At 57.3% G+C, this 21,520-nt stretch overlaps 6 protein-coding genes across 6 annotated transcripts; 4 read left to right on the plus strand and 2 right to left on the minus strand.

The window, feature by feature from the left end:
- Nucleotides 1-385: 385 nt before the first annotated feature.
- Nucleotides 386-1,996, plus strand: E0L32_003320 (uncharacterized protein; the record flags this gene model as incomplete). The annotated part of the gene is made up of 1 exon (XM_031137608.1): nucleotides 386-1,996. One exon carries the CDS (start codon nucleotides 386-388, stop codon nucleotides 1,994-1,996), a length of 1,611 nt encoding a protein of 536 aa, XP_030998913.1.
- A 904-nt stretch (nucleotides 1,997-2,900) lies between these two features.
- Nucleotides 2,901-4,218, plus strand: E0L32_003321 (uncharacterized protein; the record flags this gene model as incomplete). Its single annotated transcript, XM_031137609.1, has 3 exons — nucleotides 2,901-2,954; nucleotides 3,130-3,526; nucleotides 3,650-4,218. 3 exons carry the CDS (start codon nucleotides 2,901-2,903, stop codon nucleotides 4,216-4,218), a joined length of 1,020 nt encoding a protein of 339 aa, XP_030998914.1.
- Nucleotides 4,219-4,457: 239 nt separating this feature from the next.
- E0L32_003322 (uncharacterized protein) lies at nucleotides 4,458-6,593 on the minus strand (the record flags this gene model as incomplete). The annotated part of the gene is made up of 4 exons (XM_031137610.1): nucleotides 4,458-5,336; nucleotides 5,408-5,554; nucleotides 5,614-6,036; nucleotides 6,108-6,593. The coding sequence occupies 4 exons, from the start codon at nucleotides 6,591-6,593 to the stop codon at nucleotides 4,458-4,460; spliced, it is 1,935 nt and encodes a 644-aa protein (XP_030998915.1).
- A 616-nt stretch (nucleotides 6,594-7,209) lies between these two features.
- E0L32_003323 (uncharacterized protein) lies at nucleotides 7,210-9,690 on the plus strand (the record flags this gene model as incomplete). The annotated part of the gene is made up of 1 exon (XM_031137611.1): nucleotides 7,210-9,690. The coding sequence occupies one exon, from the start codon at nucleotides 7,210-7,212 to the stop codon at nucleotides 9,688-9,690; it is 2,481 nt and encodes an 826-aa protein (XP_030998916.1).
- A 401-nt stretch (nucleotides 9,691-10,091) lies between these two features.
- On the minus strand, nucleotides 10,092-15,911 carry E0L32_003324 (uncharacterized protein; the record flags this gene model as incomplete). Its single annotated transcript, XM_031137612.1, has 5 exons — nucleotides 10,092-10,721; nucleotides 10,790-12,048; nucleotides 12,113-14,702; nucleotides 14,794-15,162; nucleotides 15,738-15,911. The coding sequence occupies 5 exons, from the start codon at nucleotides 15,909-15,911 to the stop codon at nucleotides 10,092-10,094; spliced, it is 5,022 nt and encodes a 1,673-aa protein (XP_030998917.1).
- A 3,072-nt stretch (nucleotides 15,912-18,983) lies between these two features.
- Nucleotides 18,984-21,395, plus strand: E0L32_003325 (uncharacterized protein; the record flags this gene model as incomplete). The annotated part of the gene is made up of 5 exons (XM_031137613.1): nucleotides 18,984-19,103; nucleotides 19,180-19,282; nucleotides 19,345-19,578; nucleotides 19,636-20,731; nucleotides 20,789-21,395. 5 exons carry the CDS (start codon nucleotides 18,984-18,986, stop codon nucleotides 21,393-21,395), a joined length of 2,160 nt encoding a protein of 719 aa, XP_030998918.1.
- Between the last annotated feature and the right edge of the window lie 125 nt (nucleotides 21,396-21,520).

The following is a 21,520-nucleotide window of genomic DNA, read 5'->3' on the forward strand; positions in this document are numbered from 1 at the left end:
TGCGCTGCCGCCCAGGCTCTCGAGTCAAAAATAGATCGCCAACCACCACCTACCTTGTCTGGTCCCCGCTCCTTGTCATCCCCCAGCTTACGGCGACTCTTCACTGCTCCGTACCCGACACCGTCTTCGCGGACCAGACTATTCATTCCGCCTTACCTGTCAGGTCAGATCTTAGATCTTCCGATTTGATCCCTCCAGAAGAATCCCAGTACAGAACAAGCAGGCACAGGCCGGGCTGGTGTCGTGTTTGGATCTCGGTCCGTGGGGCTACCTGAGCGAAGCGTGTGTTGACCAGGATAGCGAACCAGGGTGGCCCTCCCCAAATTTCCCAGACGACTCGGGCTGAGCAGACCCCCATCGCCTCTGCGCCGGCTCGCTATCCACGATGACGGCGGTCATGTCGCCTGCCTCCTCTCCAGCAACATCGCCGCCAGTTACCTCCTCAGCCTCGCCGCCGCCAAATCCCGCCGCGACCCATCCTGCACTCCCTCCGCTCATCACCTCGCCGCCGTCTCGGCGGTCCACGCTGTCGAGACCAATGTCGCACGCCTCTAGGAACCGTCTGTCGCAGTACTCGACTGGTTCGATACCGTCGAGGTCACGACCTGTGTCTCACATGTATCCGATATATCCCTCCAGCCTCCCGTATACGCTTGTGCGCGACTTTGCGTACCCTCCCGGCCATCCTATGCACTATGGCCCGCCACCAGAACCCTCGCGTCCGCCGTCCGGCATGACAACTCCTGCCAGCGAGTCGCAAAGGCGTCTTTCGGACCCGCCCATGTCCTGGGAGACCAAGCTCAGCTGGGAAACTGGCTATTGGGGCGGCGGGGAAGGATTGGACCGTGGGAACGACCTTGCGCCCATCCATCTTGGCGATGGCCCTCCCTGGAGCGAGGACGAAGACCTGCAGAGTCCTGTTGTCAGCTCGCGACACAGGAAGCACAAGTCGACCTCGGCAGCTTATGCTGGCAGGCAACGAGCCGCCAAGGAGGCCGGCGAAGGAGGCTCGAGCATCCTCAACCCCAATAACTTCGACCAGGACCGAGGCTACTACATCGGCACAAGTGGTGACGGGAGCGAGCGGTATTATGTTAATCAAGGCGAGGAAGCCAACGGGCCGGGAGGAGAATATGTCACATATCCGCCGAACCAGGCGAGGCATTCTCTGAATCCCTATCATTTGGCTGAGCAGCAGCCGCGCCAGTATGCCAATCCTGGCGCCGATTATCAGTCTGATTCTGACGAGTCTAGTGCGAGCTCTTCGCCCCAATTCCACGAGGACCAGTCGAGATACTCTCGAGACTACCAATTCACCATCACGTCGCCAGACGAAGAAATGCACGGCAAGGCCGTTGCCCTGTTCGACTTTGAGAGGGAAAACGAGAACGAGCTTCCATTGGTCGAGGGTCAGATCATCTGGGTCTCGTACAGGCACGGGCAGGGCTGGTTGGTCGCTGAGGACCCCAAGACGCAGGAGAGCGGCCTTGTACCGGAGGAATATGTGCGGCTGTTGCGGGATATCGAGGGCGGAATGACGAGCCTCACTGGGCAGACGGTGGACGCGGTCTTCGGCAGTCCCAATGATGTCGGTACGCCGACTCAGGCGGATCACCAGAGCTTTGGTCACACGCCGACTGCGAGCAATGCTTCCAATGGCTACCACCAACCCGTCGTGTCCACTTTCTCGACCTCGAGCAAGGATCTGGACCCATATCCGCAACATCTCCTGGGTACCCAGGCAGGACAGCAGCCGCCGCAGGTCGTGCATTATCACGGACAGCGTGGAGGCAGTCAGGCAAACACACCTACACTACAATATCACCAGGATGTTGGTATGATGCGCCGAGGAAGCCAGGATACCAGCGGGAAGAAGAGCGACGCGAACACGGCCTCTGGACTGGAGACACTGCCTGACGCGAAGCTCGAATCTTCGAAGACTCCGGTTCAGGCCACCGCCGAGGAAGAAGGAGAAGGAGAGGATGAAGCCAAGTGAAAATAAGATGGCACGAGTGCTTGAGAACCGGTGACCTTCTGGTTAGAAAGTCGCGGCCTAGCCTCTGTATTATAGATGGCCAGTGGAAGGATGTGGCATTTGGATGTATCAACTTCTACGACGGCCTTCAACATCGGCGTTTGGAGAGCGTGTCGGGGCGGGACAGATTTTTCCAGAACACCACTGGATGAGATGAGACGGCATTCTGCCTTGGAGATACACCTTACGACTTGATGACTCTCCTTTTCTGGGAAAACATATTCAGGACGCAAGGGATGGTTTCAACGCATTAGTCGGGTCGGTTGGGGAAGGGAAGCTCGGCATTTCTTTTAATGATCTATCTGCATTAGAGTGTCTAATGAAGCGAAGCGGGTTGAGCGTCTTGTTGAGTCTACGACTGTACAAGCCGGCCATGTTTGATTAAGTTGTCAATTGAGCACGATTGGAGTTACTGTACATTCTTGTTTGCTTCTATTTGCTCCATATGACATAGTAAAATTACAAGCCTGACTATCCTGGAGGCTGTGGCATGTTTTTTTCAGTTAACGCAACATAACGTGGTTCCGAGGTCAGTCTTCGTACGTCTTCTTTCTTGAGGGCCTCGTTGTCCTCGGCCTCGCGTTTTCCCACGGCGGTCGAGTGGGCGATGATTGATAAGCTAGAGTCACGTGGCAGGTACCCGAAGACGTCACCACAGCTCCTAGGTACCTGCCTCGAGTGCTAGCTCCAAAGCTCCGTGTATTTCCTTCCCCTCCTCCGGCAACTCCAATTCCAACCTGACCCGGCCAATTGACTTTTTGGGTTGATCTACACACCACTAATAAGGCAGATCAGCTTTGTTTCTTTTCCAACCGTTGGATTTTGAAGCCATTGACATTCGGATAGAGTCCGCACAGTAGCTACAATGTTCGCCAGATCAGCAGTCCGGACTCTTCAGTCCGCCCAGCCCTTTAAGCAGGTATGTTTGGATGCGACTCCTCTTCCCAGCTACCATCTTCATGCCCATGGCCACATCGATCGGGCGCTCTCAGCTCGATGCAGCTGGCATTGGTGTCGTAGTCTATTTTCATGGCTTTGCTTTGGAGAACAATGTATACGTCAAGCTGCGGAAAAAACTGACCATATGACATTAGTCGATCCGCCGCTACGCAACCGAGCCCAAGCCCTCCGGATCCGGCAACACCGTCCTTATCGCCTCCGCCGCCGTCGCCGCCGGTGCTGGCGCCTGGTATTTCTTCTCCAGCAACCCCGGCGCAGCCGCCAAGGCCGAGGCTAAAGTCAAGGATGCCGCCAGCTCGGTCACGGGCGCCGCCGCCAAGGCCGCCCTGACCGGTGGTGACCAAGGCTTCGTCAGCCTCAAGCTCGACGACGTCGAGATCGTCAACCACAACACCAAGCGCTTCCGCTTCAAGCTGCCCGAGGAGGACATGGTCTCTGGTGTTACATTCACGAGCGCCATCCTGACAAAGTACAAGCCCGCGGACGCCGAGAAGCCTGTTATCCGGCCATACACCCCCATCAACGATGAGGGTGAGTTCTTTTCTTCTTGTACCCACCTGATATTATGCATACCCCTGGTTCGCCTGGCGAGTCATTGAGGGGTATGCCCTGATGAACAAGGCTGACATTCGCGCGCGCACGCGATCGCTGCAGACGCCAAGGGCTACATGGACTTGCTGGTCAAGAAGTACGAGGGCGGCCCCATGTCGACACACATGCACGACATGGTGCCCGGCCAGCGCCTCGATGTGAAGGGGCCCCTGCCCAAGTACCCGTGGACTGCCAATAAGCATGACCATATCGCCCTCATTGCCGGCGGCACTGGCATCACGCCCATGTACCAGCTCTGCCGCGCCATCTTCAGCAACCCGGCCGACAAGACCAAGGTGACGCTTGTCTTTGGCAACATCGCCGAAGAGGACGTCCTGCTCAAGCAGCAGCTCGCCGACCTCGAGAACACGTACCCCCAGCGCTTCCGCGCCTTCTACGTGCTCGAGAAGCCCCCCAGCTCTTGGGCCGGAAACAAGGGCTACATCACCAAGGAGCTGCTCAAGACCGTCCTGCCCGAGCCCAAGGAGGAGAACGTCAAGCTCTTTGTCTGCGGTCCTCCCCCTATGATGAAGGCCATCTCCGGCCCCAAGACCAGCCCCAAGGACCAAGGTGACCTCGTCGGCATCCTCAAGGACCTCGGTTACTCCCAGGACCAGGTGTACAAGTTCTAGATGTAGGATGTGGTGATATGAGCTAGAAGGATTGCCACAAGGGGACAGATAAACAAGATGACCTACTGCGAGAAGAGGTATCATTGCTTTGCTGCCGCTGTACCATTAGACAGACCTTTAGACATGTTGAGAGACGTTACAGAAGAGCTCTAGGCCCGAAGATAAAGCGACCAGGGGAAATTTCCCATCAAGATCTCGCCCTTGCCCATATCGAAGAGCGAGCAGCGATTTCTCTCTTTTCACCCATTCCTTAGTGACATCAACTCGGTAGCGTCGTGATACTTTTCCAGCTTCATGTACTCCTCGGCCAACCTCCACCTCGGGCGCAGGTACCCGAGGCTCTCCCTGGTGTCGGCCAGCCCGCGCTCCATCTCGGCCGACCCGTTCTCGCGCGCGAGCCACTGGAAGACGGCGAGCCCGCAGTAGAGCGCGTCGAGCACCAGCGGGCTCACGGCGCGGGGGTCCACCCCGCTCAGGCGCATGTCGCGCGCCGCCAGCATGGTCTGCCGGCTGGCGGCCGTCAGGCCCTCGACGGCGCGGCTCTGGAAGGCGTACTCGCTGGGGCCGAGGCCGTCGAAGCCGCAGTCCGAGACGGGGCCCTTGGACGGCCCGTCGGCGAGGTTCTCTGGGCACGAGTACAGGTCGAGGACGAGCACGACGGCCGAGGCGAGGAGGGAGCGCGCGGCTTGCAGGCACGGGTGGTACCGGTGCTGCTGCTGCTGGAGGGCGTCCATCTCGGCGGCGATCGTGTCGGCGAAGGATGAGATGTGCTCTAGGAGGGCCTTGGCCTCTGCGATGGGCTGCTGCGGGCCCGCTGCCGGGTTGTTGCTGTTGCTGCCGTCGTCGTCCTTGCCGGAGTGGGAAGACGCGGCCGGAGAAGGGAATTGCTGATTGTTGGTAGCTGTAGTAGTAGTACCGATGACGGCGGACGGGGGCCCCGAGATGGCGGTCGGGGAGGCGGTGACGAGGGCGCGGTAGCGGTTGCGGGCGCGCTGGCAGTGCGTCGTCGCGCGGGTGATGAGCATTGCCGTCTGGCACAGGCGGGCAAAGGGGGGCCGCGGCTCGGAGAAGGGGAGGGAGGCCGGGCGCTGGAAGGCGTGGGCCATGTCTCCTTCGTCCTATAGAGATACGCGAACAGCTGGTCAGTTAAAGGTGCAAGTGAAGAGTGCCAAGGGAGTGGGTGGCTTACCCAGGCGGTATCATCAGCCGGGAGGCTGTCCGTGTCCAGGGGCTCTGCCACTGCCAGCCTCCTTTTGCTTCCCAGCGACAGCGCGCGGTCGAGGATGTAGATGGACCACCAGACTCTTCTCCTCTCTTCTGCCTCGGTCCAGGTCGTCTGCGGTTCGATTAGTGCCGTGATCGCTCGTGTACTCTGGGCGACTAGGTAGCACCTACACATTGTCCTAGAACAGGCGTTGAATCACTGAACGACGGCAGACCCAAGATGTCCGCATACCGAGAGCAGGCCCCGACAGTCATCCACGCGGCTGGGTAAAGAGCGTGGCTATACTCGTACAGGGCTACAAGTATCATAGCCTGCAGGTAGAGCAGAGATATGGTGCCGCTGGATTCAAGCAGGGCAAGCATGCGTTTGGCTGCCGTGTAGTACGCGCATCGGGAACTCGGCACCCCTTCCACGGGAGGAGTAATGATGACTTTCATGGCCAGGAAGAGCAAAGCTAGGTCCGCGCCGCCGTCCCAGATACCAAGGTTCAGCCTCTTTTTCGAGATCATGGGGAACCAGGGATGGATTGTGGCGAAGTACTCGGCGGCTACATCTTGCACGAAGTTGGAGCCGCTGAGAAGCTCAAGGACTTCCTTTGATCGTCATTAGTAGGTGGTGGCTTATATTCAGGTGAATGGATCCTCGGGGGACCAAATGAACTTACCATGGGCACGTCAACAGGTCCTCGGGGGAGACCCATTCGCGTCCACTTGTAGCAGTCAATATCGAGGAAGAGTGCAGGGGGACACGTGCTTTCTGCCGGAGCCCATAGGGGATCCGGAGCGGCCCTGGACACGCCGTATCCATTTGAGGAGGGAGGTAGCTGCGGAGCGATCGGGGCCGGAGGAGCGGCGGCCGGGGCCGGAGCGGGCCCGGATCCGTGGCCTTGCAGCCGCGACTCGAGGTCCAGGAGCCGGGCTTGCAGAGCGGCGAGCTCGTTGGCCGACGGGTTGTTGCTGGGCACTTGCTGCAGAGGATCCGTGTAGTCGCAGGGTCGACTCATGCGAGAGCAGAGGCTACAGCTCGGCAGCACCTTGTCGCATTTCCGCTTCTGCCGGCGACAGCTCCCGCATGCTTGAGGCGCGCGGGGGGTGACGTAGATATGGCCGTCATCCCGCGGCACGAGAGCGAGGGGAGCTATTTGCTCCATGTGTTGGAGGGTATACAGGACACTCTTGCGGATGACGAAGCTGATGACGCCGTTGGACTGCGAGACGATATTCTGGCTTGCACCCGGAGAGATGGAGTAACGGAGTCGGCGTTTTAGGTAGCGGGTAGATGCAGCTTTCAGCCCGCACTAATGCAGCTCAGAGTGGTCCTTGAAATGCTTCGTTCGGAATCGTTCCATGTTCTCCAGTGGTGGCTTTGCTTAGCTCAGCTAACATCTATTTGCTGTACTTTACTTCAATGGGCAAACAACAGCCTGCAGAGACATGGGCAACAAAAAGCCATTTTCATGATGTATGAGCAGATTCCTGAGAATGTTGCGATTGAGTATGTAGACAGGATGAACAACTCCAATGCGTCTAGGTACTCATTTGCACCTGTTTCTACAACAGGCAATGTGTCTCCCCATTGTTGCTGGGCCTGAGACCTGACCCCTGGTCCTTAATATCCCATCATTAAGACTCGCGCGTACAATCCAGGTCCAATGTTCATTCGATTATTTATTATTATTATGGAGGGGCCTTTTGATGCCTCACTGACCTGGGAAGCTCATTGACTTCATCGATCGATCCTGTCTGGAACGACTTAATCCGACTGATATGGCCGATTCCCTGAGAGCAGCAAGAGGCCAACCGGTCCGCGGCAACCCGAGGACGTCCTCGCAGCGCTCTTCTGCATTGTATGACGAGCAGTACCTCCAGCCCAACTCGTCCTACGCGGCACGCCACAGCCTGCGCTCCGTTGAGTCACGCTTCTCGCTGAACGAGCACTTTGCCGCCACACGGCGCGAATTTGAGTTCGGATTCGACGATGCCTCGTCGATCCTCGAGCGCGCCACGCTCATGTCGGTCGGCGGCAATGATGACACCCTGCGTCTTGACGGCCTCGGCCCCGAGTCCGGTGTAAGCGCCGAGGATCAGCTGTTTTTGGACCTCCTGAGGCGCAACTACCATGAGCTGCTCTGCATCACCAGGGCCCAGTCCGCCTCCCCAGAACAGGTCCGGCGAGCCTACTTTAGACTATTCCGCCTCCTGAAGACAGAAAAACTGTCTGGGCAGTCTCGTGTCCTTGCCAATACCTACTTTGCTGTCGTTCAAGAAGCCTTTGAGACTCTCATCGAGCCTTCACGACGGCTGCAGTACGAGCTACGGCTGCAGGATACTGAGGTCGATGATGCTCTAAGCGATGTCAGCAATGACCCCAACGCCGCTAATCTCAGCAACACCGACGCTGCTTGCCAGTTGCTACAGTGGCAGCAAGCTGAGTTTGCACCGGGATCCGACATTGGTGTCCGCTTCGACGGGAGCAAGGCTCTGCACCATGCCCAGCGCAGGCAAGGTGTAAAAGGCATGCTGGACCCGCTGGACTTCTCAGTCAGTCAGTCCATGAGTGTCTTGCTCCCCAGGCTGGGGCAGGTCAGCGAGAGACTGTTGCAGTCAGCACAAGGCAATCTCGGCCGGACGAAGAGTCACCATGCGATACCAATACGCTGTGGTGTCCCATTGTTCAGTGTCACGGCATCGACATATGGTATTATGAGAGACTTGGCCTCGATTCCTCCGATGCTCCTAGCCGACCGCTACCAGCCTCTCCTCCCCGAGATCGTATCCAGGGATCGCTTACCGCAACTCACGGCAAGTCGCCCTTCGCCGCTCGTGGCCGCACGGTATCGGCAGGAGATCTTCTGGCGTCCGACCAGTGCAGACCAGCACGTCCACAGCCTAGGTGGACCGCGCCTCCCAGATACGGTGATCGAGATCGAGTCCGGCTTGCTCCCGGAACCGTCCTTGACGACCCGGATCTCTAATGTATTACCAGTCGAGGGTGCCGAGGAGCCAATCTACACCGAGCTTATGGTGTCGAAGCCCATCCGGCCGACGCCCCTCAAAGCTCCGCGACTAGGACTGGCTTTCCATCGACGCTTGGGCGAAGGGAATGCTTTCCTCTGCGCCGACAGTGGGGATTGGGCTTTGCGGCCGACGGAGGAGACCTGCAGGTTCTTCGATGAGTTCTCCAAGTTTGGCGGGAAGATGCCGCTCAACGATATCCCCTTGCGAGTGGCGCCGACTGTGGAGGTCGGCTACAACTTCAGTTCTCGTCAAATTGGGCTTCAGACGGGACAGGCTCTGACGAGGTCGGCCGACAGAGGTCTCAAGGGACTTGACAGAGATATAGACTTCGCCACCGGTGGTGGCTCCTGGACCGTCTCAGCAGCAACGAGCTCCAGCTCGGCGGCCGGATATCTCCGCTACGGTTGCGAACTTGATCTGCCTTTCCTCCCATCGTCATCGACATCACAGCCTTTACACCTGGAAGCCGAGCTGTGTACGTCCGACCCATTGCTTTCCGGCGGGTATCTCGCCGTAAGGGCACTCAAGCGCATCGGGCTCCTGTCCAAACTCGGCCTGGAGGTTGGCGTGACCCCATACAACCTGCAGGTCTCGCTGTACTGGTCCCGCAGCAACCAGCGCCTCAAGCTGCCGCTCCTCCTCGCCAACTCGTCGACCACGCCCAGGCTCTTTTCCGCGCGGACGCTGTTCTGGGCCTCCGTAGTCCCCTTCGCCACCCTGGCGGCCGTCGACTTCGTGTCCCGCCGCTGGCCGTCTCGCCCCCGGGGCAGCAAGACGCGGCGGCTGGCCGACCTGAGCAGGGAGCAGCTCTCGGAGCTCGTGTCCCGCCGGCGCGCCGAAGCCGACGAGCTGACGGCCCTGCTCGCTGTCGCCGTCGAGCCGCGGCAGGCCGTCGAGCGGGCGCGAGGAGGCCTGGTGGTGCTCAGCGCCAAGTACGGCGTCAAGGAAGGCGACGCGTGGGTCGCCGACGAGGAGGTCGCCGACGTGACCGTCGCCGTCGCGGCGCTGGTCACGGCCGCAGACGAGGACGAGTCCTTCAACGACGCCGGTGCGGACGGTGGCGCGGGCACGCCCCAGCTGCTGATACCGGCGGGGTTGCGCAAGAGCAAGATCCTTGGGTTCTGGGACCCGGCGCCGCTGAGGAACAAGGTCCTGCTGGTGAGATATCTCTGGAGAGGAAGAGAGGATGTCGTGGAGGTGAAGGGGCGAGAGGAGCTGAAGCTTCCCTGAACCCGGACGGCTCAGCCACGTTCTGTGTGGTTGTTTTATGTGCACCATGTATGTTATGAAGTGATGAAGGAGATGGAAGTCCGTGTGATTCTGTACACATTGTCCACAATGTCCACACTGTCCAGCATATACTGTTTAATGGCTGAGATCTCATCTCTGTATGGAAACTAATAAAATTATATCCCCTAAGAACACGATTTTGGTGCCTAAACGCCTGGGAAAAGACCGACTAAAGATCCTCTATCGGAAATTCTTCTGTGCAACTCTTCTCTCTCCCCTTCTCTCTCTTCATCCACAACTAAGGCATTACGCTCACCTCCAAAAAAGAAACCCCCTTCCAAAAAAAGAAATCCCTTTTCTACACCTCACGCTCACTTCCCGTCAATGACGTACCCCATCCGTCACTTCTTTCCGAAAATAACCTCCCGCAGCCCCTCCCTCTCGCCGCTCTCCTCGCACATGCCCCGGAAGATGCCCCTCCCGCCGGCGCCGTCCTCGCCGACCTCGAGCTCCCACAGCTCGCGCGGCGTGCCAAACTCGGCGACGCGGCCGTCGCTCAGCACCAGGATGCGGTCAAAGTCGGCGATGGTGCTCAGCCGGTGCGCAATGACGAGCAGCGTCGACCCCGTGAACTCCTCGCGGATGGACCGCTGGATCAGCGCGTCCGTGTGCATGTCGACGGCCGACGTCGCCTCGTCGAGCACCATGACGCGCGGGCGCGAGACGATGGCCCGCGCCAGGCACAGCAGCTGCCGCTGGCCCTGCGACAGGTTCAGCCCGCCCTCGGACACAGGCGACTGCAGGTCCTCGAAGACGTTGGCGTTCTTGCGCGTCGGCGTGGCGCTGCCCTCGCTGCCGCCGCCGCCGCCGGCTCCCTGCCCGTCTCCGGCCGTGAGTGCCGTCGGCGTGGTGGCGCCCGTGCCCGAGGAGATGAGGTGCACGCGCTCCAGACAATCGCGGAGCTCGGCGTCGGAGTGGTGGTCAAATGGGTCGAGGTTAGAACGGACTGTGCCCGAAAAGAGGACCGGGTCCTGTGGAGAATTGTTAGTCATGCATCTGTAATGCGGTTGTTATCTTTTCTTTCCGGTTTTTAGCTCACCTGGGGAATAATGGCTAGGCGTGATCGCAGATCATGAAGGCTGATCTTCGAGATGTCCTGCCCGTCAATGTAGATTGTACCCGACCGAGCTTCCAAGAAACGGAAGAGAGCTAGGGTCAGCGACGACTTGCCGGCACCGGTGCGTCCGACGACACCAACCCTCTCTTGGGCATTGACGTTGAAGGTCAAACCCTTCAGGACAGGCGGCAGATCTGGCGCGTACGAGACAACCAGGTCGTCGACCTCAATCCGACCTTGCGTCGGCCACGCGGCGGGCGGGGCCTTGCCCTCGAGAGACTCGGTGGGCAGCTCCGTGTACTCGATGATGCGTTCGGCGGCGTTCATGTTCAATTCCACATTGGCATACAGCCGAACGGTCCACATGATGCTGTTAGCAAACTCGAGGGCAAAGGCAAGCGCGAAGCCGGCCAGAGCGGCGTCCATACTAGGGGTGGCCAGGATGAGAACAGCAACGAAGACCGAGTACACAGTCCCAACGAGATTCATCTTCCAGCTGACCCATCGGTTGAACAGCCACAAGTGCCACGTCGCCGTGGACCAGTCGTCGAGCCTGGTGTACATGCGCTCAATGTATGTCTGCGCCTTGTCGAAGCCACGAATGGTTGAGACACCAGATAGAGCAGAGCCGAACTGCTCGAAGACGGGCGACTTGGTGTTGCTCTCGAGACGCTTGACAGGGCGCGCGCCGTTGAGGTAGAGAAGGGCGTACCTGACGCACACAAGGAGCAGCACCAGAGACAAGAGAGTAATGTACGGAGAGACAAATAGTCCAGCGACAATGACCCCAAGGAGCGAGATGAAAGAGCCGCCGCCAAAGGACAGTGAGTTGGCCAACTGCGAATCAATGATGTGGAAGTCTGCCGTGAAGCGGTTCAGGATTCGGCCAAGCGGCACAGTGTCCAGCCATCGCAACGGTGCTCTCAGGACGACGAAGTTGAGCTTCGCAAAAAGAGAGCGACTCGCACGGATGGAGCCGAGGTAGATGTAGAAGTACTTGTACGTGCCGATGAAGGCTGAAATGGCAGCAAGGCCGACGTACACACTCAGGTAGTAGACGACATTGTTTTCTTGCGCCGCAGCGGCGAGATTCGAGGTCGCGGGGCCCAAGGCAGAGTGCTGTAGACTGTAGATGTAAGTGAACGAGCTCATGGCACCCGAGGAGCCATTGACGCTGGAAACAGCCAAGGCTTCATTGCCTTCGCTTGCCGATGCCCACAGACGGATCCACCAAGAACGGCCTGGTGTATTGTTAGCGAGTCTGTACATTCAAATGACGATGGTGGCTAAGGGCTTCAGGCATACCGATTGTGAATCCTTGCACCACTACAAAAATAGTGATAGCAAGGAGCCAGTACGACCAGCCGCCACTGTCCTTCAAATAGGTGGTGTAAATCTGCTGTTTCACGGCTCCCTCTTCGCGCTTCTCCTCTTCGACAAACTTCCGGGCTTGGGACCTCGATGAAACCTTCTTGAGAGTGTCCCCGTTTGCATGCTCTTCCTCATCATCCGCGGAGTCGTCCGAGTTCACGGCGGTGGCAGCAGCAGTCTCGTCCTCCCGAATCTCTTCCTCTGTCTGCTCATGGCTCTTGATGTGCTCAAGAGTGCCATCTTCCTCCAGCTCAGAGAGCAGCCCTGCGTGCAGGACACGTCCGTCACCAAGCTCAACCAAATACTTTGTCTTTTTCTCGCACAAGGCGACATGGTGGGTGACGAGTATCCTGGTTCTCCCTGCTGCAAGCTCGCCGTTGAGACACTTATCAAAGATGTGCTTTCCGACATGCGCATCGACAGCGCTGAAAATGTCGTCCATGACAAGAATACCGGCTCTAGAGTAGATTGCTCTGGCGAGCGTGATGCGCCATTTCTGGCCGCCGCTGAGGTTGATGCCATTGGCGCCGATTTCGGTATCCTCTCCGTCGGATAGCATCTCGAGATCCTTCTTAAGGGCGCAGACCTCGATTGTCTGCTCATACCGCGCGGGATCGTATGGAAGGCCGAAAACAATGTTGTCCTTGATACTTGCGTTCTCAATCCAGGGGATCTGTGCAACATATGCAATTGAATTGGGGATGATCCAGTTGCCCTTCGTGGCCTTGTTATCATGGCGCTCCGCAGGCGAGGGTGGCTGGGGAACAGTAAGACTGCCTGATAAGACGTCAACCTCACCAAGGATCGCCGACAACACCAAGCTCTTTCCGGTGCCAGTCTTGCCAGAAATGACAGACAGTTCTCCTTTGGGGAAAGTCACGGTCACATCTCGCAGCACGAAGCGCTCGCTATCATCAATCTCTTGATCCGCGGGCCAGGCGATGGAAGCATTCTCGAATGCGACTTCAGGTCCATTCTTCGCAACGTGTTCGATATCGGAGCTGGTGAGGTAGTGCTCAATGCGGTTGATCGATGTCCAAGCGTCGAGCAAATCAGTGGTGAGTTCGGGGACGACGGACAAGGTCACCTCGAGTGATCGAAACACTCCCAGGCTGACAAAAGCCACCGACGGAATCAACTGGCCGTAGAGCGCAGCGTAGACAGCGAGAGAGATGGCAGATAGCGCGATAGGACTGGTCACCCAGCAGAAGAGAAGGGCAGTGTCGGCAAGAAAGACATCCCAAACACTCCCGAGCTCTTTCTCTCGCACGTCACCAATCTTCTTCTCCCACTCGGGCTCCAAAGCAGAGAATTTGATCTGCCGGATGCCCTGCAACGCTTCTGTGACGACCTCGAGTTTGTCGTCGCGGATCTTCATCAACCTGTCCTGAGCTGCAGCGTATTTTTTGGAGAAGAAGATGTTGACCGGCATGATTGCCAGCATGGAAGCAAGACCGGCCAACAAAGCCGGCCAGCCCAAGAGGCTGGCGAGGAAACCAATGGAAATGACAAGCCTAAACACGCTGCCGGGAAACATCTGCTGGTACGCACAGAAATCGGCCACTCGCTTGCTGTCGACGCCAATCAAGTTGACAGTCTGCTGCTTCCCTTTCTTGACCGCCTCATCATCATCAATGTCGGCCTCTTCTTGAGCGGGCACTTCTGGACGATCGTTGGCGGTCGATTCTCCGGCAATTTCGGCGACAGCAGCCTCAGCGTCATCGGTGACGCTTTCCTTCTGCGATGAAGCTCCCGTGCCCTTGACATCCTTCTTGCGCATGGCTTTCTCGAAGATCAAGGTCGATAGCTGAGCGCGAATTGGAACAGACAACTCGGCCCAAGAGATCCAAAAGCCGTAGTTTTCGAGCCATGCCTGGGCAACGATGGAAACTCCGAGCCAGAAGGCCCAGGCCCATACGTCGACGCCGTAGGTATCGCCGGCATGCCTGCTCTCAAGGATTCTGAGAAGTTGAAGAGTCACCCACTGAGGGGCAAAGTTGAGGAACGCGGTTCCGAGAGTCAGGACCCATTGTATAGTGAACACGACCCAGTGTGCCTTCAGAACAGATAGCCATAGTCTATGGGAGGAGAATTGGTGCGTCTTCCAGTACCTCGAGACGTCTCGGGCGCGGCTGTAATGGTCTGGGCGCGGGAGATCTTCCATATCCAGGTTCTTCTTCTTCCTGGCCAGGGACAAGATGCCGCTTGGCCAGCTAAAGTTGAAACGAGTGAAGGCCGAGACTGTGTACATGGTGTCGACGAGCTTGCCATTGTAGTACACATTAGGGCGCCGGGGGATGGCAAGGCTGGCGCAGGCCAGAGCCAGAACTGCAACCAATTCGATGATGCGCAACGCAAATAGGAATGGGGACGTATGCAGCAGTTCTTCTGCAAGGCGAGTGCCCTGTACAATCACACCAATGGCAAGAATGGTGGCAGATAGGAACAAGTACAAACCGAGGTTGTAGCTCGTGACTGGGTGCCTCGTCGAGGCGATAAAGACTGCCTGGAGGACTAGGAAGAACTGCCCGCATATGGTAAGCCGATTTGATCAAAGAAGACGCCCATTTGTTTCAATTGGAAGAATATCTTATGGCTGGTCCGTATGGACTTACCCAAGCTGCTTCGCTGGCCCAGTTTTGTACCAAGTAGCCAGTTGCTACGACGGCATGGGCAAGGCGGGCAAAGAGACCAGCCACGGCGAGCAAGACTATGATGGCCTTGGCGCTCTTGTTCGAGAAGGCCTTGACGGCCTCGGGAGTGCTTTGGCCATCTGGATCTTCGTAGATGAGGGTGCTCCTCCGCTCTCGCTTGCGGAGCTGTATGATGAAGCTAGACACGGCTGGCAATGAACAGAGTCCGATCACGGCGAGGCCGGTCGCGTTGCCAATCAATTCGGAGTCATGGCTGCTGCTCATGATGGTAGCACATGAGCCTGTTGACGACGTGTGATGCTGAAGAGCCTCAGGAATACCTCGTGCAGGCTGAGCGGAGCAGGCAGGTTGGTTTAAAACCCCCCCGAGTTGCGGGTCCGTTCTGTACGAAGTACGAAGTAGGATGGCGCCAAACCAGCTGCCCGGGATGTCTAATTGTTTTGAGATGCTCGTTCGCGGTTGTGATGACCAACAGAGATCCCACACGGAGATCCACCCACTCGGTTTCGGCAGGTTCGTTCCTGTTCCTTCCCAAAGATGGACAGGCAGGCAATGGTCGTGGTTGCTTCCGTGACTACAAGGACTAGAGATCCATGGCAAGAACGAATAGAAAACTTCCTGAGCGGGCTTATGCGAGAATGGGGGAAATGGAGACAGATAATGAATCACTCTTTGAGGACTGGAGTCATATGGATGTCAACAATCAGCAATTACACAGCCTTCAAGGGGACAGAACATGGCAGTCACTACCTAGGACTAGTGACGACGAACAAGGCAGCAACTTTGTGAGGTAGTTCGAGATAGGAAGGCAATTGACAGAATGCGAGCTAGGAGGCAGCGGGCCCTGCGGGTTGACATGGGGAGGCTAAATGCTTGACCCATTGACTCATGCGGTGAGAAAGGACCTGGTGGATGAGGGTCGGATCGTCCATGAAGTATGCACCACCACCACCACCACCATCACCACCACCCGAGATGGTAAGGGTGTCGATACCTTTGTCATAGGTAGAGGCAGGGGGAGAAGGAGGGAGGAGGCGGGCGAGAACACCACCCTCAATCCATCTATCTGCCTCTCTCATCTGTGAGGATAGACAAGATGCCCACTCAAGCAGCCTCAATACCCTGTCCGTGACTGCATTAGCCCGGCAGCAGGTGAAGAAGGATGGGGGTCAATTCAGTCGGAGTGCCGCCTCTCTTCGGGTCAATTCAGTCGGAGCCCGAGATGTTAGTTTCTTTTCTTTTTATTTGTTAAGCTCGCCGCCATTTTCGGCTCGCCGTGGGTGACTAGAGGTGTGAGAAGGAGGGTGAAGTGAGGGGCCTTTCCAATCTGAACCCTTCTAGCGCCGGGCGCGGCGGTGGGCTGCGGATGCGTTTAGCGGTTGCAGTGGGGCGGGTGGCAGCTGGAGGACCTCGACATGGTGATGGTGTCTAAGTACTGTACCTTTGTGCATGCAATCTTGAAGTGAGCCCTCTTGGTCAGAGGCTCGGACCTGGTGGTGAGGCTTGGTTTGGATACAGCTCTGAGCTCCTTTCTTGCTTGGATCTCTACTTTCACACACGCCAGGATTGTCACAACACAACGAGGTCATGGCCGCAAACGGCGACAACCATCAGTGTGATACAAAAAACAGTGCGCAAAACGTCGCTTCATCAGAGACTAGATTTGTGCAACCGACTGCCCGAACTCGACCCATGCACAATGTCCAATGCAGGGTGTCCAGGAGGATGTCCACATGTTGCAAGAGCATATAATATCACAGCGCACACCCTTTGCATGCGCCCTGTATCGCCACCCAAGGTGATCTCGACTGCTGAGTGGGCAGCAGAAAACGTCCTTCCGTTCCATGTCGGCACACCTGCAGATGTGGGCCCAGCAGCCCCCGACTTGAAAGTGCATCTTGTCGTTTCCGAATGACCATGTCTGCATCTGACATGCCGCCCCGAGCTGTGTCGCACTTCGTCTGCCCCAGTGCTGCCTGGGGTCCGAATCCCAAGCACATTACCTCCCCAAAGGGCAAACTTCGGGAGAACATAAGATAAGCACGGAGAGATTGTACAGACTACCTAGGTATTTCAGAGAGGGGAGGTGGAAGAGTATGAAGATGGCCCGACTGGGCTTGACTATCTCATTACCTGATATCGTCGACCTCGGAACAATTGCTAGGCAGGGCGTTATGCACAAAGTAGGTATGCACGTTGTCTCAACATTCTGATGTGAGTCATGCACCATCCGCCACTGCAGATGAGACTGTGCGGACAGGACGATCAGGAGGGACGAACTCATCCAGGACCCAGATCCGAACCGGGAACCGTGACAGGCACGCCTGCCGGGGTGTCTCTGGACAGGCGACCGGATGCCGATTCCGGCGAACGAGAGGAGCCTGGTTGGCCACGGCTTGGGCCAAGACCAGGGTGCTTGAAGCTGGCTTCAGCTGCTCCAGTGCGCAAATGGAGTAAGGAGACAGAGCTCCTGCATGTATGTCTGGGTCCAGCGGGTATTCCGTCGATCCTGGAGAGAGCGCATCAACAATGCCATCGGGTTGAGACACAGAAGAGCGAGCAATGCTCCTTGGATCCTAACGAGTGCCTGGTTGGCATGCGGCAGGCAGCATACGTACCTAGGTAGGATTTACCAGGGGGGCCGTCGCACCACCACGTGCAGTCCAGAGAGAAATGTCTTGAGGAATTGGTAAGCGCGGGTGGTGTCCCTGGGACCGGAACCTTCGCAGGCTGGCTCAGAAGAGGAAGCGAGTACGGAGTACTGAGGAAGGGTGGTTGATTGGTGCATGACCAGCTTGCAAAACGCGTGTTGACCAGGTTCCATCCATACCTCGACGACCCCATGCCGGTCTGGAGGGAAGCGAAAGAGGCTTCGGGCCCGTGCTGACTTGACCTGGAGTGCTGGACAGAACAGGTCTGACAGGATATTAAACGGTAAAAGTGGGAAACACCCATGCAGCTCGGTCGTGATTCGTCTGCGCGCTCCCGGCACGAACACGGTCAACACGGGTCGGCGATGGTGGATTAATTGCCCCTAGATGATGAGATCAAGATCACCAAGAGGACGCGCAAAAACCCAAGGAGTCGTCGAATCACATCACTCGCATCAAGTCCCGTCTCGAGCCTTGTCTCTCGTGCCTGTGTTTCGTGGAGCATACGGGGCCTTAATAAGGAGGTATTGTTGTGTTCTCGAGGCACGTACTTTAGTTCTACCAGTAGTACTCCGTAGGTACTGATAGGCCGGTTACGTTACCTGGTACCTAAAAGGCTACAGGCATGCCTCGGAAACGTGTTTCACACTTTCACCTATTGCAATCTGTGCTGCCCTGGAGGCGGGTGGATGAAAGGCTGCGGTACTGCATGATTGTCCACAGGCCCAGTGAATCAGATCTCGATAACAATCAATCCTTTTCAGCCCTAGGGACCGCGAGAGAGACCAGGCCCTGCTTATTAGTGCCAAAGCCTCCTTGCTTTTCCTTTAAAAAAAAGAAAAGAAAAAGAACACTTCAAGTCAGTCGTGGATCTCTCGCTCCCCACCTACCTATTCCTTCGTCAAAATCATATTCCACCCGGACAAGACGAGGACAGACCTGAATTGTGGTCGTGCTGAAAGGGCACCAGCAAACCCGGTGCACCAATAACCACCACCACCGCCAATAAACCAGCCAACACTCACCTCGACCTCGCTGGCCTCGATCGACCACTTTCCCCCATCCCCACTTCTATTTTGTTAGTGAGGAGCAAGCGCGCATTTGACTTCCGCGAGATCCAACTGAATACAGCTGCATCGCTGTCTCACCTTCCACGAGATCCAGCTTTGTCTCCTCCTCCTCAATTGAATTACGAAGCGGATGAGAACACGTCAACGAGACCTCTTTCACTGACTTGTAGAGCGCCATCGCCGCAGCCGCCTCTTTGGCCGATTTCGCCTCCATTTGCCCGGCATCTCAACCCTGCATTCTCATGCCACGCTCTTGGCGCGCGCGCGGTTGGTAGAGCTACTTTATCCATAGGTTGAGCCACCAGCATCTCGACTCTGAGCATCCCTTTGTTATCGACGAACTCGGCCCTTGCCCCCAGACTGCGCAGGCCAAGCGCATGTGCGCAACCTCCTCCGACGATAGCTCTTCCCTGGGCGATCTCATGTCACGATGAAGAGTACGCCGTTGATCATCAATTGGCACGACCAGAATGCCCCCATCTACTCGGCACACTTCGAGCCCCATGGCAAGAGCCGCCTAGCCACGGCTGGCGGAGACAACAACGTTCGGGTACGTTTCCATACTCGGTCCAGCAAGGCCAGACCTGTTGTCCGAGTTGACAAAGCTGATATGCGGGTGATACTAGCTCTGGAAGGTCGAGGGCGAAGGAGAAGACCGAAAGGTTGACTATCTCTCAACCCTCTCGAAACATACCCAGGCCGTCAATGTTGTCCGTTGGGCCCCTAAAGGTACTGTTGCCACTCCTTCGGGAACGTCTACCTTCGTTGCTGACCTTTTTCCCCCTTCCTAGGCGAGCTGCTTGCCTCGGCCGGCGACGACGGAAACGTGATCTTATGGGTGCCTTCCGAAAACCACCACCCGACCTTCGGTACCGATGGCCTTGAGGACAAGGAGACGTGGAGAACGAAGCACATGTGCCGGTCCTCCGGTGCTGAGATATACGACTTGGCCTGGTCTCCGGACAGCGCCTACTTTATCATCGGCAGCATGGACAATATTGCCAGGATCTACAATGCTGGCACAGGTGAGTCAGACTGATGCTGCACGTCCGCAAAGATCTAGCTGACATCCACGGCCCCAGGAACTCTTGTGCGTCAGATTGCCGAACACAGTCACTATGTCCAGGGTGTGACCTGGGATCCTCTCAACGAATACGTCGCGACGCAGTCATCCGACCGCTCCGTTCATATCTACTCACTCAAGACCAAGGACGGGCAATATACCCTGAGTGGCCCCGACGACAAACCGTCCAAGGTCGCCAGCCATATCAAGTCTGATCTACCCCCCAGGCGCATATCGTCACATAGCCCAGCACCGCCGGATTTTGGACATCGTTCCCAGCTTGCTGCCATCGACGCCGTGGCTGGTTCCCCTGTCCCCTCTGCACCGGGTACCCCAACTTCGGTTGCCCTACCAATGAACCCACCAAGCGTTGTTAGCCATAGTCGGAGGTCCTCCTTCTCATCTCGGCGCTCAGTGTCGCCAGCGCCCTCAATGCCACTGCCTGCAGTCATGCCTATGGAGGCGTCGCCAAAGCCGATGACAAACACGACCGCCCTGGGCGTCAAAAATGCTAGCCTCTACGCCAACGAGACCCTTACGTCGTTCTTCCGCCGTCTGACGTTCACGCCAGACGGTGCTCTACTGCTGACACCTGCTGGTCAATACCAGACCCAACATCAAGTGGATGGTGCGAAACCCTCAGTCGAGATTATCAACACCGTCTACATCTACACCAGGGGAGGCATCAACAAAGCCCCTATTGCCCACCTCCCAGGCCACAAGAAGCCCTCAGTCGCCGTCCGATGCTCTCCCATCTTCTACGGCCTGAGACAGTCCCCTCCAGTCACCAAATACATTACGATCGATACCTCATCAGGAGAAGAACCTTTTCCCACCTTGCCTGAACCCCTCTCTGGCCCGTCCCCGGCACCTTCGGTGATGGAGCCTCCTCCACCGCCTTCTGTGACCAGCGACGCTGCTCCTCCCGCACCAAAGAATCTGAGCCTAGAGACATCCTCTTCGACCTCAGGACCCAAGGCCGCGTTCGCCCTGCCCTATCGGATGATATATGCAGTGGCAACCCAGGACTCCGTCTTGATATACGACACCCAGCAGCAGACGCCGATTTGCATTGTCAGCAACCTGCATTGTGCAACTTTCACTGATCTAGCATGGTAAGTTGTCCGGATCATATTTCATGCTCATTTTTGTGTGGCTAATCCCGAGCCCAGGGCCAACGATGGACTGACGCTGCTCATCTCTTCTTCGGATGGCTTCTGCTCCACACTTTCCTTTGCCCCTGGGGAGCTTGGTCAAGTCTATACCGGAGAAGTACCGAGCCTCAAACGGCCTGTGGCTGGAGAAACGGCGGTCTCCTCTAGCCAGAACACCCCGGTGCCCACCCCAACCTCCGTGTTTGCGCCTCCCTCGCCTTTCCCATCCGGTGGCAACCAGCACCAGCATCGCGGCTCCACTAGCTCGTTTGCCGCACCATCACCGCCACCAGCCGCATCGTTTGTCAACGCTCGGCCCTCGTCTCCCGCTCGGTCGAATTCGACATCATCCGTTGTCACCCAGGCTTCTACAGCTCCGTCTGGAGTCGTCAACAACCCGACGCTCATGGTGGGCAACGTGCCCAGTATCACAGCCACCAATTCTGCCAAAGTAACGGGTGTCCCTATCACGACCCCACCGGAGACCCCTCGTAGCGCTGCCAATAGCGTTGCTGGTACCAAGAGAGACGCCAGCGAGAGCGAGAAGGAGGACTCTGGGAAGGAGCCCAAGAAGCGGCGTATTGCGCCTACTCTGATCAGTAGCAACGATCCTACCAAGGCTTAGGTTCCAAGGAGTCGGATGGTCGTGACGCCATCGCCCTTGTCACATAGACGAGTGCGTCGCCCTGTGCCATCAGAAGACGGGTGGGCATGGATTGTCAGCCCCTGAAGGGCATGTCTTTTCAATAT

Source organism: Thyridium curvatum, assembly GCF_004353045.1.
Source record: "Thyridium curvatum strain D216 chromosome Unknown NODE_14_length_560046_cov_85.173820, whole genome shotgun sequence".
Lineage (NCBI taxonomy): Eukaryota > Fungi > Ascomycota > Sordariomycetes > Thyridiales > Thyridiaceae > Thyridium > Thyridium curvatum.